The following is a 25,622-nucleotide window of genomic DNA, read 5'->3' as shown; positions in this document are numbered from 1 at the left end:
AGGAGAGTAAGTCACTTGGTTCCCTACAGTTCTCTTTTATGCTTACTTTTTCTGTTTTATGGTATGATGGACCCCAACTATAAGATAAATATATTCCATAGATGCAGAGTTCCAAGATTGAATATAGCACAATGGATAAATATTTTAGATTCATGGACTAATACAGCTTTTCTCCTCCTGGAGATACTCTCTTGCTGTCTTAGTGATTGGCATCACCATTCCCTCTGTTGCCCCGTCAGAAATTCAGCTACTATTTTTATACCTTTCCCTTTCTCATTAATGCAGAAAGAGGTCATTTGAGTACCTACTGTGTGTCAGTCAACGCTCTCCTTTTTTGGTCTTTTGAGACAGGGTTTCTTTGTGTAACAAACTGGAACTCACTTTGTGTGCTGGGATTAAAAGTGTGTGCCCTCATGCCCGGCTGTCTCTCTCCTATAAAAAGGAAAGATAAAACTTTCTCTCTGTTTCTGTCTTTCTTTCCAGGTTTATTGAGTACACTGCAAGAGGCTGCTGGCTTAGAAGTGGTAAAAGTACTGCCTGCCATTTAAAAACATTTGTAAACCTTTGATTTTATGTTTATGAATGTTTTTGCCTGTATATGTATATCTGCACCATGTGTGTGCATTGCCTTTGGAGACCAGAAGAGGGGTTTGGCTCTCCTGGGACTGGACTTAAAATCATTAGCTGCCCTATGGGTACTAGGAATTGAACATAGGTCCTCTGGAAGAGCAGCAGCCAGTGCTCTTAACCACTGAGCCATCTCTCCAGCCTCTGTTTTTTGAGACAAAGTCTCACCTCGTAGCCCAGGATGGTCTCCAATTTGTAATCTCCCTATCTCTGTCTGAGTGCTAGAATTATAAAGTATGCCACTATACCTAGCCTAGTTTGTTTTCTCCCATCCTGCCCTCCCATTCCTTCATCTCCCCCAAAAGATGGATGTCTCATTATGTTGCCCAGGCAACCCCTGAACTCTTGGGATGAAACAGTCCTCCTGCCTCAACCATATCACTGTAAGTGGCTCATCTTAACCATACTAGTATGTGATTTGACAGTGAATACATTTTCATTGTTGTATAGCCATCTTTCCTCTCTGGAAACTCTTTATCTGTTCCAGCTGAAACTGCTCACTAAACACAAACTCCCATTCTTCCCTTCCCCTGCCTGTCACACCCTCATTCTCCTCTCTTTGTGTGAATTTGGCTGGTCTATGTCCTTCCTGTAAGTGGAATCAAAGTATTTGTCCTTGTGTGTTGGGCTCATTTGATTTAGCATTGGGTCTTTAATGTCATCCGTATTGTAGCATGTTTCATGATTTCCCTTTTAAGGCTTGGTGCTGTTCCATTGTGTCAACATGTTGTGTATCTGGTCATTTGCTAGATGCTTGGGCTATTTCTACCAGAACTGAAATTACTAGATTATATGGTAGTTCTGTGGTTGATCCTTGAGGAAACACCATACCCTTTTCCATGGCTGCCATTCTACAGTCCCACCAACAAATGTTCCAGTTTCTCCACATCCTTGCTAACGTTCGTTATTCTAGGTTTGGGGAATTGCTACCCTAAAGACATTCCCTTTGCAATGTCATTGAGCATGTTCTCCTGTGCTTACAGAGAGACAACTGCCATGATGATTGTCCATTTTACAATCAGAATTTGTTGTATTGTAATTTTTACTTGTCCTGGAAATTAGTCCCTTGTCAGATAAGATTTGGAACAGTCCCTGCCTATTGCATGAGTTGCATTTTTCACTTTGTTGATAATGTGTGATGTGCCTTGTGTGGGTTTTGTTAAGGGAAATACTTGTATGGAAAATTTGGGGGTGGCAGAGAAGGCAGACTTGTCAGACTGAGGTGGAAGTCTGGTTCTGAGTGAAGGACATTGGGCAGGGATTGGGAAGTCTAAGGCAGCTGGAACAAGGTGGCCAGGGTGCCATGTAAGAAACCCCATATTTCCCATTTATTATCTTTGCTACCCTCAGTTATTTGGCAGGACACTCAGTGAGGAGGAGTCAGTGAGTGTGGCCTGGGCAGATAAAGGGATAGATTTTAGATTTGCAGCTCTTAATCAGTTACTTTTTCCTTGTTTGGAAGGCTGCCAGACTCCTTGTTGCCATAGAACATTCAGGAAAAGCTCTCCAAAGATAGAGCATTTAACCCGAGATCTCAGTGAAGGGCAGAAGAACAAAGGGCCAAGATTGAAAGGCTTGTCACGGGTAAGAAAGAAAGAAGGACAGTTGGACTGTGAGGTTGACTGAGAGAAGCTAGCAGGAGCTGGACCCAGAGCGTGAGGTCACTCAAGAGTTGGGGTTTTATTTTTGGAACATTTAGAAACCACTGAAAGGTTTCCAGTGAGGGAATGGAACGTGATCTGATTTGTATTCTTAGAGTTCACGAAAGTGGCTAGAAAAGGGCTGTTAGAAATGAGAAAACGAGGACTGTGTGGCAGGGCCCTGGGAGCCGGGCAGGTTATCCTAACTCAGCTAGGAGGACAGCAGGAAGTGCTTCCTGTGCAAAGGTCAGCAGAACTGTGGTGACCCTGACTTTAGAATTAGTCTGTTTCAGTTGTCTAGTGTCTCCTGTCTGTCTTGGTGTATCCTTGCTTTGTAGAAGTAGTGACCTTTTAATTGTTGTTGCTCTGTCTCCAGTTTTGGGCTCTTTTGATCCCTTTTTCATATTATACTACTGTATGAGCCATTGAAAATGTAAATATAAGGATGTGAATTTCAGTGTAAGATTTTAAAGGTTTAGAATGGCTTCCCTCTAGGGCTCCTTCTTCAGGCTGTGCCAGTCTCCATCTCTGCTCTGACTTACAGTTCTTTCAGTATTATCTCCTCTGTGTCTTGTGACCTGTATTTGTCTCTACTCCGTCTGTTAATTCTTTGTGGGTCAGTGCCGTGCAGTTCTTGTGGATTTTGGCTCATGGAATGTGGCTATGCTCATCAGTGTCTCCTGAGTCCTTCAACCTCACCAGAGGAGACTTTCTAGAATGGGTGATTTCAACAAGTGCGGTTTTTGTGTTGTGTAATTTTATCCTAGAGGGCTTTTGATGCTACCCTGTTTCTGTGCTATGAAAACAACATTCCGGGGCCTTGGAGAGACAGCTTTAGTGGTTCAGAGTACTTGTTCTTGCTAAGGACTCAGGTTCAGTTCCCAGCACCCACATGGTGTATCACAACCATCCGTAACTGTAGCTCCAAGGCATCTAAAACTTCATTTGACCCCTAGGCAGACATGTGTGCATGTAGGCTGTGGTGGTTTGAATAAGAATGGCTCCTGCCGGGCAGTGGTGGTGCACGCCTTTAATCCCAGCACTCGGGAGGCAGAGGCAGGCGGGTCTCTGTAAGCCTGGGCTACAGAGTGAGTTCCAGGATAGGTTCCAAAGCTACACAAAGAAACTCTGTCTCAAAAAACTGAAAAAAGAAGAAAAGAATGGCTCTCATAGGCTCTTAGATTTGAATGCTTGGTCATGAGGGAGTGGCAATGCTTGACAGGGATAATTAATTGGTGTGGCCTTGTTGGAGGAAATGTGTCACTGGAGGTTGGCTTTGGAGTTTCAAATGTTCCAGCCAGCCCAGAGTCTCACTTCCTGCTGCTTGCCAATCGAGGTGTAGAACCTTCAGCTACCTCTCCAGCACCAGGTCTGCCTGCACAGTGACATGATGATAATGGACTAAACCTCTGAACTGTAAGTCAGTAAATGTTTTTCTTTATAAGAGTTGCTGTGGTCATGGTGTCCCTTCACATCAATAGAACACTGACTAAGATACAGTCCAAATACTCATGCGTGTAAAATTGAGTAAATCGAATGAACGAATGAAAAGAAAATATCACTCTTAGAGTAATTGAGTTGTCTCTAATATCACTCTTAGAGTAATTGAGTTGATTTATATATTTCATCTTGATTTCCATGGTCAAGGATCCAAATGAAATTTTTTTTAAATGAATCTTTTGATAATAACTATATTGTCTCTCTAGGGGAGGTTGCCAAGATCATTGATCTGTTTTTATGTTTTTATTTTTATCCTAACCAAAAGAAAAATAACTTGACACAGCTTGGTATGCTCACTCATGCTTGTAACCCCAGGCAGGAAATAGCAAGTCCAGGGCCAGCCTTGGCTACATTGTCAAAACAAACAAACAAATGAATAAGCAAGCTGCATTTAATAGCAGTTTTCTGAGTGTCATTTCTTTTTTGCTGTTAGGGGTTGCAAATTAGTTATTTGCTAATACATTTATCAAGGTTCTCACCACCCTTTTCAAAACTGAATGTATTTTTAGATCCTTAGATTTCTATCAGAAATCTCTCTAGAAACTTAATTCTAAGCACTCTGAAAATGTAGTTCATTTCAGAGTGATACCTTTGGGGAAATACGGGTTTTTGCTAATACGGTTTTGATGTCTGGAACAGCTCAGTGAGCAGCTGTCTCCAAGTGTCCGCAGTGGTAGTGACGGCATTGGACAGTAAGAGTGGGTCTATCAGACAGTTGATTTAATATACGCAAACTAGCAATTCTAACGTAACTGCCCGAGTTCAGAAGAGAATTAAACATTTCAAATACCACCCCAAGTAAATAATGTCCTTGAAACATAATTATTTTCATTTGTATAAAACCATATTTAAAAGCATTAGTGTATCTAGTTTATTTTCTGATTATCTCTGGAATTTTTATAGAAAAATGTAAGATCTCTGGCCTAAAAAAAATTCTTGTTTAATAGCTATGTAAAACTACTTGTTTAAAGCTATATAAAACTATCTTTATGGCTGAGGTGTGCTCAATTGATAGAGTGCTTGTCTATTGTTCCCAGAACCCTGGATTTGACCCCAGGCACTACTGCATAAACCAGGTGTGGTGGCACATGGACTTGGGATGTGGAGACAGGGTCAGAAGTTCAAGGTTGTCCTTATACATAGTGAGATTGTGTCCAGCCTGGGATAAATACCTGAGACCCTAAAATAAAATAAAAATCAGTTGCTTGTTTTAGCCTGCTCCTTTAATTCCAGTACTCCAGAGGCAGACATGGGCAGATCTCTGAGTTCAAGGCCAGCCTGGCCTACAGAGCTAGTTCCAGGACAGCCAGGGCTACACAGAAAACCAAACCAAACCAAACCAACAAACAAAAAAAAGCTGAGCATGGTGGCATGTATTTGTAATTCCAGTGTTGGGTAGGCAGAGATCGATAGAGGGCTTGCTAGCTAGCCAACCTAGCCTAATCTGTGAGTTCCAGGGCCTGTTGAGAGACACTTTCTCAAAAAACAGGGTGGGTGGCTCCTGAAGGATGACATGGAAGGCTGATTTCTAACCTCCACATGCATACAGAAATGCACACACAACCCAAAACACATACACACAAAAAGCATGCAGTACTTGTATTTCTGTCTCACAGACTTAGTCCTTTTTCTCAGTTCAAAATAGAGCATAAATTTGTAGTTCCTAAGTGAGAATCTCTGAGTTAATACGGGATGCTAATGTTACATTTTACATTTGTATGACAATTTAGGAAGCAGTTACTGGTGTAAAGACACAAAGCATTCCAGACACTCCACCCCACCCTACCCTACCCCACCCCTCTGCACTCTCCTCCATCTTACTACATTTTGGTTTGGTTTGGTTTTCTTTGGTTTGTTTGTTTGAGACAGGGGTTTCCCATGTAGCTCCAGGTGCCCTGGAACTCACCACATATTCCAGGTTTGCCTCGCTTGAACTCCAGACATCCTCTTGCCTCTGTCTCGCAAAGGTGCTGAGATTAAAGGCATAGGCCACCATGCCTTGCCTTCATTTCCTTCTGCCTTACTCTTTAGGAGGGCCGAAGTGATTAAAACCTGAGCAGATTTAACCATAAAGATTTCATTGTTTTGGCTTTGGGGCATAAAGTGATAGGAAAAGACAAAGACTGTCTTCTTCTTCTTCTTTTTTTTTAAAAGATTCATTTATTATATATACAGCATATATGACTGCAGGCCAGAAGAGGGCACCAGATCTCATTACAGATGGTTGTGAGCCACATGTGGTTGCTGGGAATTGAACTCAGGACCTCTGGAAGAGCAGTCAGTGCTCTTAACCTCTGAGCCATCTCTCCAGTCCCCGCAAAGACTGTCTTCTTAGAGAAGCAGATTTCTGGAAGAATCTCAGGTATTTTAAAAGATACAGCTCAAGTTTTCTGTTACTTATGGGGTCTACAAGTATTCGGTGCCCAAGGGTCTTCATAATTATCTTTAGACTTTTCACTGTTTGAAATCCAGTGTTGCTGGTTTCCTCATAGTCAGAGGTTGAACAAAAGCTCATTGAGATATTCAGTGTTGGTGCTTTCTGAGAATCAGAGTTGAACAGCTAATACCATAGTCTATTTGAGAGACAGTTCTCCAAAAAAAAAAAAAAAAAAGAGGCCGCAGGGCAGTGGTGGCAAACACCTTTAATCCTAGCCCTCGGGCAGCAGAGCCAGGCGAATCTGTGAGTTCGAGGCCAGTCTGGTCTACAGAGCAAGATCCAGGGCAGGCACCAAAACTACACAGACAAATCCTATCTTGGGGGTGGGGGGGAAGAAGCTCTCTTTCTCACAATCTAATTCTTATTGTTGGCTTTAAAATAATAAGGTCATGAGGCACGACAAAACCCAGTATCAGAGCTTTATTGAGGTTGGGGTGGGGGTGGGGGACAGTCGGAAGACAGTGACCAGGCCTGTGGAAGACAGTGCAGAGGCAGAAGGAGGAGAGAGAAGAAGAGAGGGGATGAGTCTGCCTGGCTTTTTAAGGATTTTCCTGGACATGTGCATGTGGGTTTACGGAGCTATGCTATGCATGTGCAGATTGTGTAATCACGCAGTGCACAGATGACGTAAGACCCTTTGCTTAGGTACTGAACTGCGCATGTGTGGTCATATAGCTGGAGGGGTGGCAGAATCCTAAACACATCATCTGCAGTCTTAGGTAACCACTAATCTAATTTTTACCTCTAGATATTTGACATTTCATATAAAAGAAATTTTACCTGTATATAGTCTGCAGTTTTTAAAAGCTAGGTTTAATTTCTTTTATGCATGTGAGTACTTTGCATGTGTGTGTATGTATTATATATGTGTCTGGTGCCCACATAGGCCAACTGGAGTTACAGATGCTTGTGAGCCATCTTGTGTGTGCTGGGAACTGAACCTAGATCCTCCATAATAGCAGCAAGTGCTCTTAATTGCTCAGCCATCTCTCCAACCCTAACTGTATAGTCTTTTATAATTGGTTCGCATGATGTTCATTAGTGTGTAGCTTGGAGCAGTACTTAATTTCTTTTGATTAGTAAGTTATAACCCATTGCATGGGTTTGTTCGGTCAGCAGTTAATTTTGTACTGGTTTTGTTTGATAGTGGAGAATGAACATAACCTTTAGATCAGTTGTGGGAAGTTTGGTTGTTTTTCTGCTGTGCTGCTGATTGAACAGTGATCCTCAGCTTCCTGGTGCTTGCTCTAGGCTTGCTGTGCTGACAGTAAACACACTAGTTATGTCAAGCTTCTGGACATTGGAATTAGATTCTCATTAGAAGGTCGGAGAGAGTCATAGGAGAAAGAAACTGTACTTCTGTTAGTTAATTATTGAATCTAATGGAAAAACCATCTAAATGTACAGGAAGTATTTATTAAACAATTTTAACATGTCAAATATCAAAGGGAAGACACGAACTTTTCTGAAGATACACGAACAAATGTCTACTCACCCCAAATGGCACCGACAGTGGAAACACCAATTCAGCTGTGGCTTGGTGAACCATCATTGAACTGGGATTTCTTAGGGGAGCAGTGGGCTACACTGCAGATAGTCTCCCAGCAGCAGATATTTCCTGGCAGCTCTTGGGGAAGGATGTGGCCTTAGAAGCACCCCTCCCTTAGCAGATGTTAATAGCCTGCAAATCCTGGGGTGGGGTGACTCACAACCCCTGCTTTAACAGTGCTTATCTGTAAACTCTTTGGAAGAGGTGGGCCTCATGAGTCCCTTTCCTTTGATGAAGGAAAGTCTCCTGGCACTCGGAGCTGCTGACAGTTTAAGAGATCAGTGACCATGTTATACCCTCAAGGCAGTATTCCTCAACACATGGTGACTAGTCTTTGGAATTCTTTTTTTAGTGGGGGAGGGGATATAGGATTGGGGGAGTCTTGTGACTGGCTTTGCAGTATTTCTGCTTCAGCCTCCAAAGTGTGATTTGATGACTTTATTATATTTTTTTCTTAGAATTTATATTAAATTAAATAAAATTAAATTAAAATTTTAAGTTTTGTTTTGTTTTGTTTTTCGAGACAGGGTTTCTCTGTAATTTTGGTGCCTGTCCTGGATCTTGCTCTGTAGACCAGGCTGGCCTCAAACTCACAGAAATTGCCTGGCTTTGCCTCCCGAGTGCTGGTATTAAAGGCATGCGCCACCACCCACCACCTGGCTAAAATTTTAAGTTTTTATTAGCATCATATCAATCATATACAAGATGGCTTTTGTTATGATATTTTTTATCATGTACATAATGCATTTTGATCATATTCACCTCTAGTTCCCCTCTCTCATGTCTTTCCTCCTCTGCTCCCATTGATCCCTTTCCTTTTCCCAAGTCTTTTACATCTTTGTTGTTGGTGATGGGGAGCTACAACTTCATTAGGGTTGCTAGCAGGAATATGAATAAAGGATTATTTTCGGGAGCATAGGCCAGACCAGAGAAGAAAATGCCTCCCCCAGCAACCGTGGATCGCCTATAAATCCTTAGGAATGTAGTCTCCCTAAATTTAGTTTTAAATAATACTTTAAATGATACATAAAAACTTAAACATTGTACATATTTTTCAGTACCATGTAATGTTTTGATAAGTTAGTATCAATAATATTATTGTACATAGTGTAATGTTTCAGTCAGGTTAACATATGTGCCTCCACAGACATCTTTCTTTCGGGTATAGTTTTCAAAATCTTCTCTAGCTGTTTGAAACACACAGGATAGTATCATCTGTAATCACTTTATTGTACACTATCACCAAAACTTGTTCATATGTAACTGTAACTAGTACTTGTTGACCCCTTCCCTCACCTCTTTACCCCATTCTCCAGCCTCTGGTAACCTTCATTCTGCCCTCAGCTTCTGTGAGATTAAGTTTTGTCGACCCCACATGCGAATAAGGTCATGTGGAACTTGCTTTTCAGCCTGCCTTATTCCACTCAATGTAATGATTTATAGTTCTGCCCAGGTTTTTTTTTTTTCCCTCCTCCAGACAAGGTTTCTCTGTGTAGCTTTGCGCCTTTTCCTGGATCTTGCTCTGTAGCCCAGGCTGGCCTCGAACTCACAGAGATCCACCTGGCTCTGCTTCCCGAGTGCTGGAATTAAAGGTGTGCACCACCACCGCCCGGCCTGTCCAGGTTATTACAGATGAAAGGATTTCGTTCTTTTTTATGGGTGAATGACATTTCATTGTGTATCTCCTACATTTTCTTCATCATTTGGCTATTGTGGTCAATGCTGCAATGAACATGGGCATGTGCTGGTGTGACTTCAGCAGACTGATTTCTTTTGACTGTACCCAGTGACGGGACTGCTGGTACAGATAGCAGTCTTTTGAATTCTAATTCTCTTTTCTAGTTTAATGAAGGAAGCTTAAAGGAAGTGTTTGAGTTTGACCAAATATGCTATCTTGGGAAAGCTAGCAGGAATATTGCAAGGTCCATTTGGTTACTATAAGTTGTCGTGTACTGTGTGCTAGTAGTTACCTGCGTTTCTGGAAGTGGGGACAGAAAGCAGAGGTTCTAGAAGAGTGGCCAAAACGTCAAGTGGCTGGCTTAGCTCAGTCATGTTGTGGCTGCTGCAGGCTTTAGTCACTTGTGGAGCTCAGATGTACTGAGTCCTTTCAATGTCTGGCTTGTGTCTCCTAGGCCTGCCTTAAAGTTTCCCATGTCTCAATGGACTCCTGAATTTACCGAGCTCTACACCCTAAAAGTGGCTATGAAGAGTGGGACTCCTCCTGATGCGCCCACAACACAGGAGAGTCTGAAGGGGGTCCTTCTGCACCCACAGCCCCTAGGGGCCACCAAGAGCTTCCCTGCAGAAGTGGAGATGATTAACAGCAAAGTGGGGAATGAATTCTCTCACCTGTGTGATGATTCAAAACAAGAGAAGGACATGAATGGCAACCAGCAAGAACAAGAAAAAAGTGGTGTTGTGAGGAAAAAGCGCAAAAGCCAACAGGCTGGCCCCTCATATGTACAGAATTGTGTCAAAGAAAATCAGGGAATCCTAGGGTTGAGACAACATCTGGAGACACCAAGTGATGAAGACAACGACTCTTCCTTCAGTGAGTGTCTGTCTTCTCCCTCTTCTAGTCTCCATTTTGGGGACTCTGACACTGTGACTTCAGATGAGGACAAAGAAGTCTCAGGGAGACATCCCCAGCCTGTTTTGAGTGCTAAAAGCAGAAGTCACAGTGCACGGTCCCAAAAGTGGCCTCGGACTGAGGCAGAGTCTGTGTCAGGCTTGTTGATGAAAAGACCTTGTTTTCACGGTAGTGCACTGAGGAGACTCCCATGCAGAAAGAGACTAGTGAAGAGCAGCTCCTCTCAGAGGACGCAGAAGCAGAAGGAGAGGCTGCTGGTGCAGAGGAAGAAGCGGGAGGTGCTGGCCCAGAGGAAGTATGCGCTCCTCCCCAGCTCCAGTAGCTCTAGTGAGAACGACCTCAGCAGCGACTCCTCTTCTAGTTCCTCAACGGACGGAGAGGAGGACCTGTGTGCATCTGCCAGCGAGAACCCCGGCAACCCTGCTGCCCCCTCAGGTGAGAAGGCCGTAGGGGTAGTTGTTGTGCTGTTTTGCCTATACCCAGGTTCTCAAAGAAGTCCTCGTAGCTTTTATTCTTTAATAGTATGGATAATCAACTGTTAAGCTGTTACTCCAACTCCAGGATACTAAAAGAGTTTCTAGTGACAAAAATGAAGTCAGAATTCATTGTTGATATTTGTTAATTCTTTTTAAGTAACTGTTTTATTTATAACTAGATGATAGTGAGGATGGTGGTGATGATTATGAGACAGGATTTCACTGTGTAATCCTGGCTGGCCTGGAACTCACTATGTAGACCAGGTTGGCCCTGAACTCACAGAGATCCACTTGCTTCTTTCTCCAGAGTGCTGAGATTATAGGTGGGGTCACAATGCCTTTCTCATAATTAGATTAACTTTTAGGTTTTTTGAGACAGGGTATCTCTGTGTAGCACTGAGTGTCCTGGAACTTGCTTTTGTAGACCAGGCTGGCCTCCAACTCACAGAGATGTGCCTACCTCTGCTTCCCAAGTGCTGGGACCAAAGGTGTATGCCACCACACGTGGCTAGATTAACTTTTAAATGAATTGATTTATGGCCCTTTTTTTTGCTCTTTAGTACTCTTGTAATATATTTCACTTTTGCAATTTTTTTCCAGGTAACTATTATTTCCCTATTAAGAACGTTTATAATCACTATAAAAATCTGATTAATCTTAGTTTTCTTTTGCTGTGTTCCTGTTCTGTTTCTTTGGAGACAGTCTTCTTGTTGTGGGTTTCTTGAAATCTTGCTCTTGGTGTTGTAGCTTCTCCGTGCTGGGATTTCAAGCATGTAATGTGCCACCATACTAAATTTACCATCCTTTTTATTGCTAAAAAAAAAAAAAAAGTAAGTTCAACTTAGTTATTCTTAGGCATGCATACCTTTAATCGAAGTGCTTGGGAGGCAGAGGCAGGTGAATCTCTGAGTTCCAGGATAGCCTGGGCTACACAGGAAGAGCCTGACTCAAAGAACAAAACAAAAATTAGTTGAAGTATTTGAATGATTTTGTTATTTAGTTTTTGCATATTAGGGCTTGAACCCAGGTCCTTAACGTGTTCTAAATAAGCATGTACCTAAAGCGATAGAGTGCATGATCGTTTCCACAAGTGCCATGTGTTCTCCCATTTGATCTCACCTCCTTTGTATCAAACACATGCATAGAAACGTGCACATACCACCCTGCAGATAAGTATGTGGTGTATGTTCTGGTACGCATTTATCTGGGGAAGCATAAGTCCTAAAAGTTAATGAACCTTGGCATTTTTTGGTTTCTAGAGAAATGTTTTATTTTTAACTAGGTTTTGGGTTTTTGTTGTTGTTTGCTTGTTTTGTTTGGAAAACAAAACAATGACTTAGGGCTGCTGGGAGAGATGGTTCAGTGGTTAAGAGCCTTGATTCCTTTTATAGAGGACCTAGGCTCAATTCCCAGCACCCACATGGTTCACAGCTGTATGCAACTCTAATCCCATGGAATCTGATGCCCTCTTCTGGCCTCTGCAGGCACTACATACAAATGGTGCATACATACACGCAGGCAAAACACCCATACTCATAATAAAATAACAGTTTAATGCAAATGATACAGAATTATAAAAGCATAAAATAAATTTCCTCTTTAGATATTTCATTCTTATTGCCCAGAAGTAATAGCTGTTAATAGTTTCTCTCCAATAGAAAATATGAAAATATTCAGAGATAAATAATGAAGGTCTTTTTGTATCAGCGTGCACAATTACTTATATAACAGTTGTGCGGTTCCTATGCTTGAATGCTCCATAGTTCAACTCTTTCTGATGAATATTTGCTATATAAACTTGCACACCTGTATAAATATATCTGAATATCATCTGAAAGTGTGTCATAGTTTATATATATAACTTAAAACGTTACCTGCTGCTGTGCCAGAATGCCCAAGGAATCTTCGTCCAGTGCCTCTGCTCTCAACAGTGGATGATGCCATGAAGGTGGTAGGTAACTCCAGCCACAGTGCAGTTCTGTGAGTTTTGTGTGTCTCTAATTTAGTCCTCCCTGTCCTTTTCTGATTATAGCCGGTGCATTTGGAGAATCATTTTAGAATGGCTTAAATTCATAAGAAACTGAAATATTGATGGGGCTTAGTTCTAAAAAAAAAAAAAATTCCACTCTTTCACATATTAGTGACTGGCTAAAGCCTTAGAGTGGTAAAAACTTGACATTGAGTCCAGGCCTGGCGACTAAGTCAAGTATGTTTTAATCAGGATCGGGTTGGAGTGTCAGTGTTAACTAGTTTTATATGCCAGTGTCAGTGTGGTTTGTGGGCTAGTTTAGTGCCTGATAGAAATTTGAGCATTTTATACTGCTTTTATGCTGTAAGAGACAGCAAATGTCCGGCACTCACTGCTTTTGCCAATTCACCTGAAGTAAATTAGTTGAACTTAGTATTGGATGTTGTTGGGGTTTTTTGTTGTTGGTGGTTGTTTTGTTGTTGTTGTTGTTGGTGGTGGTGGTGGTGGTGGTGGTGTTTTTTTGAGACAGGGTTTCTCTGTGTAGTTTTGGTGCCTGTCCTCGATCTCGCTCTGTAGACCAGGCTGGCCTCGAACTCACAGAGATCCACCTGGCTCTGCCTCCCAAGTGCTGGGATTAAAGACGTGTGCCACCACCGCCTGGCAGATGTTGTTTTACAAGCATCAGCTCATGTGTCAAGTTCACCAGGATTCTGAGAAATAGTTCTCTCTTGATGCATCTTTATTAATTGGCTTCTAAATTTATTACGATTTCTGCTCATAAACAGAAAGCCATAATGAAGTGTCAGTTGAGTTAATAGCAACTTTGTTGGACATTGAGTTATCCTAACTTACAGTGAGGTTTACCTATATTTTGATCCATGTAGTATTTGTCAAGAAATTCAGGTTTGTTTTTTTTTTCGTTATTTTGAGGTAGGATCTCACTGTGTAGCCCTGGCTGTCCTGGAACTCACTATGTAGACCAGGCTAGCTTGAAACACACAGAGGTCCTCCTGCTTCTGCCTCCCAGTTTCTGGGATTAAAGACATTTACCACCATGTTCAGCACAATTCAGGTATTTCAAGATAATCTAATAAATTTAGGCTCATTTTAATATTTTATTTCTGTGATTGTTCAATGAACTTTACCTGACGCCCTGATTTACTTGTTATTTTTCATTTTAATTTATTTTAGAGAATTATCTTATTCTGCTTGCATATATGTCATGCACTGTGTGTGTAGTGCTTGCAAAGGCCAGAAAAGGGCATCGAATCCCCTATAACTGGTGTTACAGACTGTTGTGAGCTACCATGTTGGTGCTGAAAATTGAATACAGGTTGTCTGCAAGATCAGCCAGTGATCTTAACCACTGAGCCATCTGTCCAACCCCTCTTTAATTTATTTTTTAAACTTACTGTTTAATACCACTAAAACGTTGGAGTTTCCTGTTAGTTGTGGATATGAGACTTTCTTATAACTTAAAATCTGTGTGTGCGTTACGTGTACTTCGTGTAAGTGTGCACATGTGTGCAGGTGTGCATGTGCAGTTGGGTGTCTCTTCTGGTGGTTCTCTTATATTTAACTTCCATTCATTCATTCATTCATTCATTCATTGAAACAGTTTTTACTGAAACTTCAGCTCATTATTTGGCTAGGCTGGCTGGCCATTGAGCACCAAGGATCTACTTGTCTCCACAGTTCCCCCCAGTACTACATGCACTGCCACACTCAACTTTTTTCATGGATTCAGAGGATCTGAATTAATGTAGCTATCCAGCTGCCGCCAAATCATCCATTAGCATTTTCCCCCTTGGTTTTAAGATGCCATCATTATCATATGTTAAATTCCCTGTGCATTTAGATTTACTATTGGATTTTTTAAATTTTAAATTTGCTTACTGTATGTATGCGGGTGGGTGGGTTGTGCATGTCAAGGTCAAAGGACACTTGTGGGAGTTGGTTCTGTCCTTCCATTGTGTGGGTCCCAGGGGTAGAACTCGGAACAGCAGTCTTGGTAGCAAAGTGCCTTTACCTGCCTAGCCATCCCTTAGCCTGTGTGAGATTTGTATTGATCTGATTGTCTGTGTATTTCTCTAGAGGAACATACTTTGATTATAGAATCTTTACCATTTTTCTCAATATTTTTGCTTATTTTTCCAAATACACTTTATAATCAGTTTGCTTACCTGGGGATAATAATGAGAAGACGTGTTTTTCTTGGACTGTATACAGATTAAATTGGGGGAATTGACATCTGTGGGATTTGGGTTTTTTATTCCAAACTGTAGCTCCGTTCATTGATTGACTTCTTGTTTTGTATCTTATGTGGAGCTGTGTTCACGTTTAATAGCTTTAGCTTTATTGGGGTATAATTTATGTCAATTCATTCAGATTTTTTTTATTAATCTTAAGCTGTCTGTGAGCACAGTGCAATTTTAGAACATTTCTGTCAGCTCTGTTACCTGCCACCTGCTTTTTTTTTTTTTTTTTTTTACTGTTTCTGCCTCTCCCCTTGTCTCATGCAACCTTTCATCTGTTTGCCGAATGTAATTTGCCTTGTTTGGGCATTTTATATAAACGAACCACAATATGTGGCCCTTCCTATGTGCTGTCGGACTCAGCATAGTTTCAGGGTTCATTCATGGACCCTGAGTTAGTTTCTGCTTGTTTCATTCGTTTCTTCATACACATTTGACTTATCCAGCTGATGGCATTTGAATTGTTTCTCGTGGTTGTCTGTTGTCATGAACAACTGGATCAAAATCTGTGTGTGTGTGTGTGTGTATTTCCATTAGATGTCTTACAAAGTGAAATAAGCCAGTCATAACCAGTCAAAATACTTTGCCATTCTAACATGAGTCATCTGATGGTCAGGTTCTTAAACACAGTGGAATGGTGATAGCTGGGGTGTTTGAGGGAAAGGGAAGGATGCCTTTCAATTGAGGGATGAACAGGAGATGGTTTCACAGCAGTGGGGTCCTACCCAGTGCAGACAAGCTTGCTCTTAAAAAGCCACACTCCTTTCTCAGCCTTCATAGTAAAACAACCTCTGCCTTAATTATAAGGACCTGTCAGTACAGATGTTAGGTAAAAACTCTAAGCTATGTGGGTAGTAACGTTTCTCTCACAGTCATGAGCGTAAGAAAGGAACATTTTCTGCTTGTGAGTTGTTCTTTGCTGCTGTGGGCAGTATCCTTAGTGACACAGCTTCCTGAGTGAGACCTTCAGAACTATAGAAGGCACATCAAACACAGAGTGAGAGCTCTTGGAATGTAGTTCCAGTTCCAAAGCTTTTGCTCTCTACACGGTCTCAACACTTGGTACTCATTCCCACCCCAAGTGCCTTCCACTACTAGCTGCTTTATTCCCGCTCCTGCTTTTGCCCTCCACTTCACAAATCTGAAGTTGTAGCAGTTTTAACTCTTTAGGCTCATCTTTGGCTCTTGAACAACAAAAAAGAGATGCTGTATAACTCTCCATATTTTCATATTAATTTAATAGTCTTCAAGGTCAAAATAAAACTTTTGCCTAGTGGTTAGCCTACACATGTCTTTTAAATGGGTTTGCTTTTTGTTTCCAGGAAGTATTGATGAAGATGTTGTGGTGATAGAAGCTTCCTTCACTCCCCAGGTCACTGCCAATGAAGAAATTAATGTTACCTCAACTGACAGTGAAGTGGAGATTGTTACAGTTGGAGAAAGCTATCGGTGAGATTTTATTTCCTAGTTGTATACTGAACTTTTAAATGTAGACACTTTAACATATTTGTTAGCTATTCCCTCCAGATTCCCAGCTTGATTATAATTGTATTAGAGTACTAGTTTTAAAGCTAGGATACATTAGATTCACCTGGAGAAGAAAGTAAAGCTCACTGTTGCAAAATTCTATCCCAGACCATTAGAGCTAGAATTAGAATCTTAGGGCATATAGTTTTGTTTTTTTGTTTTGTTTTGTTTTGTTTTGTTGTTGTTGTTGTTTTTCGAGACAGGGTTTCTCTGTGTAGCTTTGGTGCCTGTCCTGGAACTCGCTCTGTAGACCAGACTGGCCTCAAACTCACACTTCCGCCTGCCTCTGCCTCCAAAATGCTGGGATTAAAGGTGTGCGCCACCACCACCTGGCTGGGGATATAGTATTTTTTATCATCACCCCATTTGCTCTAAATAGACAGCAGTTTTACTTAGTATTTTTAAAAATGGGACTTAATTTGTAACACCAGAACTCATGAATTGTGAAGTTTAGCTGTGAATAATATGTAAATGGATATAATTTACATAATATGTAATGGGTATAATTCTGAATTTATTCATTAATATTAAAACAGACCTTGTTATTTTCTTGTGTCAAGATTGTCCTCATTGATATGCGTGAAACTTGTACTATTGTGTTATTGGAGCCAAGTTTAAGGCTGTTTATGATGTCATTCTTCATTTGATCATACTAAGTTCTGAACTAGTGAGTGAGTAGTAGAAAGATCTCATTTGTTTAGATAGATACATGAATATGCCATGCCTCTTTTTTTTTTTTTTTTTTTTTTTTTTGGTTTTTCGAGACAGGGTTTCTCTGTGTAGCTTTGCGCCTTTCCTGGAACTCACTTGGTAACCCAGGCTGGCCTCGAACTCACAGAGATCCGCCTGGCTCTGCCTCCAGAGTGCTGGGATTAAAGGCGTGCGCCACCACCGCCCGGCTGCCATGCCTCTTTTGTAGAATTACTTAAGACATCATGGCCGCTTTTCTGAAATAAAAAAATTAATATTTTATTTACCCTGTGCTTAAGATGATGATAAATATTGGTATTAGTGGTAAAAAGTGGCATTAGTTGCTTATTTGATATACCAAACTAGTCTGTGGATGAATATTAATGTCCTTAGAAGTACATTTAAGGATGGGTATGCTTTTCTATTTGCATACCATTAGAGTGTGGCTTCTCATGGCAGGGAAATTGTTTTCATTTTCTTTCTTTTTTTCTTAAAGATTTGTTTGTATTTTATGTACATTTGTGTTTTGCCTGCATGTATGTCTGTGTGAGGGTGTCAGATCCCCTGGAACAGGAGTTACAGACAGTTGAGAGCTGCCATGTGGGTGCTGGGAATTGAACCTGGATCCTCTGGAAGAGCAGCCAGTGTTCTTAACTGCTGAGCCATCTCTCCAGCCCCCTTTCTTTCTTTTTTTAAAGAATAATATAGAAAAAATGTGGGGGTTATTTATTTGTATGGGTTTTGCCTGCGTGTATGTATGTGTATCATGTATGTGCTGTGCTTATCGAGGCCAGAAGGCGTCATCCAGTCCTCTGGAAGAGCAGCCAGTCCTCTTAACAGTTGAACCACCACCCCCACCCCCCACCCCAACCCCCGTCCCCCCGTCCCCTCAATTCCTTTCCATTTTAAATGATTTCCCCAAACTGAGGAAATTTGCATGCTACAGTGTGGACCATAGGCTGTCAGATTTACCCTGCCACTGCTCACAAGGCAGAGCACCAATTCAGTTTTTGTGTGTTATCTCTCAACTGTAAGAAAGTAAGACCTGTTTTCCCTGTGGAATTGGAAGTGCCTTCACCAAACAGAACCCTTTTTCCAAGTAAGAGGCAGTGATCTTGAAATGAATGGAGCCTCGTGATCTCTAGGTAGTTTTCTGTTATTGTCTGAGATGCACCTTTGTCATGGTTGGGCTGGTTCTTGGCCCTTCCTGTGTAAGAGAATATGTCTGTCTTTCATGTTAGGATTTGACAGTTGCAGTTTTATAGTGGCCTTGAAGACCTCTGTGACACTGTTACTTTACATTTGGACTCATGCTCTGTCCAGTAGTCTGTCTCAAGGTAGAACAACCTATGAGGCTTTCAGAGTAGACCTGGAGTTGCCTGCTTTTGACGGCTTCCTGGAGAAGAAAGGCCCCCCCCCACCACACACACACACACACACACACACACACACACACACACACACCATAGATTCTGGGCTTCTCAGTAATCCATCAGTGCAGTTTTGGTGCCTGTCCTGGATCTCACTCTATACACCAGGCTGGCCTAGAACTCACAGAGGTCCGCCTGGCTGTGCCTCCCGAGTGCTGGGATTAAAGGCGTGCGCCACCACTGCCCGGCCAGCAGGTGCTCTTAACCAGTCATTTCTCTAGCCCTTTCTCAGAAAATTTTAATGGAGATCATTTGTCCGCATAAGAAATCATTTTATCTTAGATTTGTTTACAATGATGGCCCATGATGTGGATGTGCAATGCTTTCTTTCTTTCTTTTTTTAAAAGATTTATTTGTTTGTTTGTTTGTTTGTTTATTATGTACACAGAAGAGGGTGCCAGATCTCATTACAGATGATCGTGAGCCACCATGTGGGTGCTGGGAATTGAACTCAGGACCTCTGCAAGAGCAGTCAGTGCTCTTAATCTCTGAGCCATCTCTCCAGGCCTCATCAATGCTTTCTTAAATGCATTATCTTTGGTTAGTATTGTCTTAGGAATTGCCTTTCGTACCCCTGTTTCTTGAGAATTTTAGGTTTTGAATTTATTTTTAAACTCTTGGGTTCTAGCATTGTTAAGGATAGTTCAGCCCACTTTGAATTTGATATTTTCCTAATGGTGACACCCCTGCTTAACCTTGCATATTAATGGATCTGGCTCATATTTGTCACACATGCTCGTAATAAACTTACAATATGTGTAGTTTTACACTTTGAGCAGATGGAAGACAAAAACAACACAAACTCCATAACAACTTGTAATTTATCCCTGCCCCCTTCTTTTTTGAGACATAATTTCCCTGTGTAGCCCTGGCTGTCCTCGAACTCACAGAGATCCACTTGCATCTGCCTCCCACCTACTGAGGTTAAAGGCTTGTGCCACAGACACCCAGCAGTTTGCCTCATTTTTCAAAAACAGATTTAGTTGTTCTCCTGAAGCCTTAGGTGGGATAAGAATATTATCACGCTGTCCCTAAGTACTCTTTCATCTTTATTTTGAATCATTAAAACCCATAAACATCTAAATGCCTAAGAGTGATTGAGAAGAGTGCAATGCCATTCACTCAAAATACTTAAGGTTGTGATTCAGTGCTTAAAGGTAGTTCGATCAGGTATTGCTTTTTATGACTCACAAGCTCATAGACTAGCCAGTGTCATCATCTCTGCCAACCCTAGGGACTCCCTCTGCTGTCTCCTTACTTCTGTGTATTACGTTAGGGTAGGACCAGAAGCTTGGCATGGCACAGGGTTCCCAAAGTTAAATTCTGCAAACCTAGCCTGGGACATGATTATACAGACATGATTCTGCATCATAATTGGGATTTGTGTGTGTGTGTTCCTTTATTATAGTGAATAACTTGGGACATTCCTTATAATATATGGTAACATTCACTTATAATCCAAGTGAATATTCAGAACAGTGCTTACCAGGAGCAGTGTTCCTGTCTTTTTGTATACTTGAATGGTTGATCTGACAGCAGCATCTCTTGTCTGCTTTGATCATCTGGTTGTAGTGCCTTCATTCAGCAGTTTATTGAGTGTCTGACATTGCATTAGTCATTGTTTTTAATCCAATGACTTATTTCTTGGGAGAAGTCTTACAAGAAGAACTTAAGTGTTTTATAATAAAAGCTTGTGGAGTTTTAGAGTGACTGAAAAAAATCCATCCTTCATTTATATTTACTAACTTGATGTTGATGTTATTTAAGGTCTCGTTCAACCCTTGGGCACTCCAGATCTCATTGGAGCCAAGGTTCAAGTTTGCATACAGGTCGACCACAGGAGCCTCGAAACCGCAGTAGGATCTCTACTGTTATACAGCCCCTGAGGCAGAACGCGGCAGAAGTTGTGGACCTTACTGTTGATGAAGATGGTAAGTTGGAATTATAGCTGTTGGGTTATGAAGGGAATTTGATAAAATATCTTAAATGACCATCTTATTATCAGATGTTTGAAATTTACCTTATTTGTAATTTAATTTTTATTGGAAAGTATTGATGACTGTTTCTACTCTTAAAATCTTTATATTTGTGTTCATTTACATTCATAAACTTTCTAAAAATAAAGGCATTGACACAAATATTAAAAGTCATAGCTAATGTTATGAAATGGTTGCTGTGTATAAAGGGTGATAATGAGGTGCCTTATTAAATGGTCACATTTTGTCCTAATAGTTCTTTGCAGAAACACCTGTTGCCTTCTTAGTTTTCCTGGGGAGGACATGGAGCGTGGTTAACAGCGTAGTCATACTGTGGTAAAATGAGAAGTGCTGGCTGGGCAGCCTGTCTTGGGATTATGCTGTGCCAGAGAGTGCTGTTTGTGGTTTGATAGTCTGGCCACGTGGCCCAGCAGCAGAACTTGGACTTTGCTCTCACCCTTTTCTTTGCAATAAATAGACCAGAACACTTCCTAGGTACTGGAAACTTTTTTCTTTTGGTTCTAGGGATCAAACCTAGGGCCTCACACCTGCCAGGCAAACACTTTACCACTAACATACACCCCTAGTCCTCCTGGAAAACTTTGAACAACTGTTTAACTAGATTATACAAGCACATGTTGGTGTTTTTAATTGCAGTTCTTATCTTTCAGTGACATTTCAGTTTGATGTTGCAGTGAAGTTTCACGAAAGCTTTCTTTACCATGTATTATACTTTCTAGGAAGTTTGTTCCTAATGCTTGTTTATTTTAGTCATTGTCATAGTTACATTAATTTGTCCAGGTGTGGGGAATGTGCCTGTACCAGCACTTGGCAGGCCATAATAGGGGAATTCTAAGACCAACCTAGCTATGTATAACAAGAGACTATCTCAAAGAGGAAAAATAAGTTGCTAATTTGAATTAAAACCCATTCTTTAATTGCTATGAGATGTTAATTTGGTGTTTTGTGTTTTATAGAACCTACTGTAGTACCAACCACTTCTGCTAGGATGGAATCACAAACTACTAGCGCTTCCATTAGCAATTCAAATCCATCTACCTCTGAGCAAGCCTCTGATGCTACTTCAGCTGTGGCCAGTAGCCAGCCTTCCACAGTGTCAGAGACTGCAGCTACTCTTCCAAGCAATAGTGCGGCTGGTTCTTCTGTGGGCGGTACGTAAGGATGTTGCTGTGAGGTACTTCCTGAGAGCAAAGCATTGTGTATTATAATTACACTATGATTTAATATGAATTTTATGTGTTGTATGTGACAAATATTTTAGCTCAACTAAGAGAACTGAGGAAAACCAGGTGGCTGATAGTGAATTCATGGATAGCAAAGCAGAAGGTAGATAAGTTGAATTTCGTCGAGTTAATAAAGCTTTTATGTATCAAAGTAAAGAAAGTGAAAGACAGTCCATAGAATGTAAGAAAAATTATTTGTAAGTCGTGTCTGATAGGGGTTCTATAATACATAAAGAATACATAAAGAACTCTGAAATAATAAAAACACACAATAACCTAATTTAAAAATAACGAAGGATTTGAACAGACACTTTCCAAAGACCAATGAACAATGAATCCCATGCTCAACATCACTGTTGATTAATGAAATGAGATGAGATTAAAACCCAATGTTGAGATACATGGTTACGTCACATCTGTATAGGTGTCCATAATTTAAAAAGAACAAACAGAAACAGAGTCACCAGAACTGGTCATAGGCAGAGAAATTGGAACGCTGGCGACATGCTGGTGGTGGGCAGAAAGGTCTAGCTGCTGAGAAAAACACTGGCTTCTCCTCATGAAGTTAATGAGAGTTCCCTCATGGCCCACCAGTTATACCCCTGGGCATATTCTGTAATTAATTGAGATGGGAATGGGAGTTTGAAAGGTCTCAATGATGTCATTTATTCTATTCTTGTTGCCCCTTGTTCTGGCATCACAGATAAAAAGCATTGCCTAACCCACAGTCAGAAAGAAATTTCTTCTGTTTGTTTGTTTGGCTTTAGCCTAGGCCCTCATATATGCTGAGTGTTTTCTGTCACTGAGCTACATACCCAGCCTAAAGAGTTTGGTATTTTCAGCTCTGATCACATTATTTCTTGTGTTTCAGTTACCAGTTATATTGCTGGCTCTCTCTTGCTAGGTTAAGGCAGCTTGATGTCTGTCACAGATAGTGGTGCAGACAGAAACTTACTTAACAAGGACATATCAATAGATGCTATAGTTCCCAAATTGACTATGTCACCATTTTTAATGAGAGCACTTTATGGTCTAAAATACATTTTGCTTTTAATTCTGATAACATCTCTGTGACTTTCATTGAGCAAACTGGAAAATTATTTAATGGCTGGATTCAATGAGACTTTCTTTGCATCCCAAGGATGTCTTTCAAGTACCATGGTTCTCTGAAAAGAAATGTAGGCAGAAGCAAAATGGACTTTGGCTTATTGAGTGCATATTTTTTCTTGGCACTTTTCTTGGTAACACACACACACACACACACACACACACACACACACACACACACACACTAAATTGAAACCATGTTTAAATTGAAACCTACATGTTTTCCTGAATGTATACCTATCATCACATGTTTACCTGCTTCCCATGGAGGCTAATAGATCCCCTGGAACTGGAGTTATAGACAGTTGTGAGCCACCATAAGCATGGTGGGAACCTACCTGGGACTTCTGGAAGACTACCCAAAGTCTCCTTCCTCCCCCTCGAGACAGGAATTCTCTGTGTAACAATCCTGGAACTTACCTTTGTAGACCAGGCTGGCCTGAACTCACAGAGTTCCACCTGCCTTTGCCTTCCAAGTGCTGGGATTAAAGGCATTAGATTAGCTACCACCACCCAGCTTTAGCCAGAGCTCTTAATCCCTGAGCTATTGCTGTAGCCCCTCTTCTGTGATTTTTTTTCTTTCTTTTATGTGATTTTTATATTATCATTTATTCCTTAAAAGTGCCTTGGTATTGACATTGCATTTCCCATCTTATATGAAATCTCCTAAGTTAAATATTTTGGTTGGGGTCAGTAGCATATTTGAGGTAAGGATTTCAAGTCTTCCGTCACTTCTCTGCTGGTAGCCTTAGTAGTCATATTCCTACCTACATTTCATTGTCACGTAAAGATTTAGTCATTTATTTTGGATTTTTGAGCCAGGGTTTCTCTGTGTAACAGCTTTGGCTGTCCTAGAACTCACTTTGTAGGCCAGGCTGGCCTTGAACTCACAGATAGTCACTTGCCTTTGCCTCCTGAGTGCTAGGATTAAAGTCATGTGCCACCACCGTCTGGCCAAAGCTTTCATTCATGTATTATGTATGACTGTTTATTTTAGTACCTTCTATAAATGTTTCATTTCTTTTTTTTTTTTTTTTTTTTTTTTTTTTTTTTTTTTTTTTTTTTGGTTTTTTTCGAGACAGGGTTTCTCTGTGTAGCTTTGCGCCTTTCCTGGGACTCACTTGGTAGCCCAGGCTGGCCTCGAACTCACAGAGATCCGCCTGGCTCTGCCTCCCAAGTGCTGGGATTAAAGGCATGCGCCACCACCGAAATGTTTCATTTCTTAGGTATTAACTTCACTGTAGTCTCTGAAAGTTCATTCTTGATATTAGACTATACTTACATCTTTGAGACTTGCTTGTCCCAGGCTAAATTGTTTTACAGAAACCTGATAGGAATGTCAATTAAACCTCAGCCTATCATGTGTTTCCCTGTTTTGTCCAGATTTTCAACCTTGAATCACTTAAGCCAGTTAACTCTACTCATATCCAAATTCCTAAATGGTGCAGGTAATGACTGGGTGCCATGAGCGCTGATGTCTCCACAAGTGCGAGTACCTCAAAGTGGGCGATTGCTAGTAACTCATCTCTGTGTCCTGTGGGCTCTCTTTCCTTCCCCGCCATGGTTTTCTAACTCTTCCTTTTCCTCCCCATGGGAGGAAATTAAAGAATAAAATTCTCAGGCATGTGCTTCTGCAGCACCTGATGTTAGCCTTTGTAAAAGCCTTTGTGTGTTTATGCCTGCAATTCTTTTGAGATGCTGATTAACTACTAACCCACTGTCTATTCAGAATCCCAAGTCTGTGTTCTGTCTCTAGCCATAACATTGTGTTCTCTTTGTCTTCAGTATCCTCACCAGTTCCATTTCCTAGTACATGGAGAGGTACTCCTGAGTTACCTGTGTGTACTTAATTTGGGTTGTTTCCATTTGAGGTCATAGGACAACTTGGAGAAGTCAGTTCTCTCCACAGTATGGGGTCCAGGAGTTAAACACACGTCCTCAGACTCAGTGGCAAGTGCTTTCACCTGCTGTCGGGCCTGTTCTTTCTTTAATGTGCTTCTGACTTTCAGAGTGACTAGACACGCACCATATGTTTGGGGACATCTTGTCTTCTTCCCAGGCTTTTCCTTGGCCCTCCCATTTCAGAATTGCATTGCTTTCACCCATCACCAGGAAGCTGACTTCCATTCTGTGATTTTACACCATTCTCCTTGTTTTAAACTTTATATCCAGCCATCCTTGGACATCTCCCCTGGACCATTCGGGAGTCACCTTCAAACCTGCCATACTCGGCACAGCTCACTTTTGTAGTCTGTGCATGTACTTGAATTGTGCTTCCCATCTGCTGTATTTATATGTTCAGCAAATAGTCATTTGTTGATACTGTGTTACCAGGTGTTTTTCTCTCACTCGGGTGAGACACCTCTTTATTCTAACATTTTATATGATACCATACAACACATAAAAAGTATTAATATTAATAATAATTATTATAAAAATAAGCAAATGAAAGGATTGGCAAATAGTGCTCCAGCCTGATTTTTATTAGTATCAAATACTAAGAAATGATAATCTCTTGTCAAATTTATATACATCATGGTACATATGAACCCCCTGAAGAATTTATCTTTTCAGAAAAGTCATAGTGTGGAGATACTGCATAACA

General features: G+C 41.0%; 1 protein-coding gene across 38 annotated transcripts in view; it reads left to right on the top strand.

The window, feature by feature from the left end:
- Window positions 1-25,622, top strand: part of Rnf111 (ring finger protein 111) — a 75,873-nt gene that overhangs the window by 27,283 nt on the left and 22,968 nt on the right. For 37 of the 38 annotated variants that reach the window (XM_076576628.1, XM_076576620.1, XM_076576618.1 and 34 more), the window contains 4 exons: window positions 9,886-10,778; window positions 16,366-16,492; window positions 20,458-20,621; window positions 21,644-21,838. In XM_076576628.1, coding sequence (XP_076432743.1) covers window positions 9,905-10,778; window positions 16,366-16,492; window positions 20,458-20,621; window positions 21,644-21,838 — 1,360 coding nt within the window. In that variant the 5' untranslated portion in view covers window positions 9,886-9,904. Of the gene's footprint in view, window positions 1-3,571; window positions 3,684-9,885; window positions 10,779-16,365; window positions 16,493-20,457; window positions 20,622-21,643; window positions 21,839-25,622 lie in introns of those variants that run through there. The other variant, XM_076576603.1, reaches the window with a different exon arrangement.

Source organism: Peromyscus maniculatus, chromosome 7 (assembly GCF_049852395.1).
Source record: "Peromyscus maniculatus bairdii isolate BWxNUB_F1_BW_parent chromosome 7, HU_Pman_BW_mat_3.1, whole genome shotgun sequence".
In the NCBI taxonomy this organism is placed as follows: domain Eukaryota; kingdom Metazoa; phylum Chordata; class Mammalia; order Rodentia; family Cricetidae; genus Peromyscus; species Peromyscus maniculatus.
This window is presented reverse-complemented; position numbering and strand designations above follow the sequence as displayed.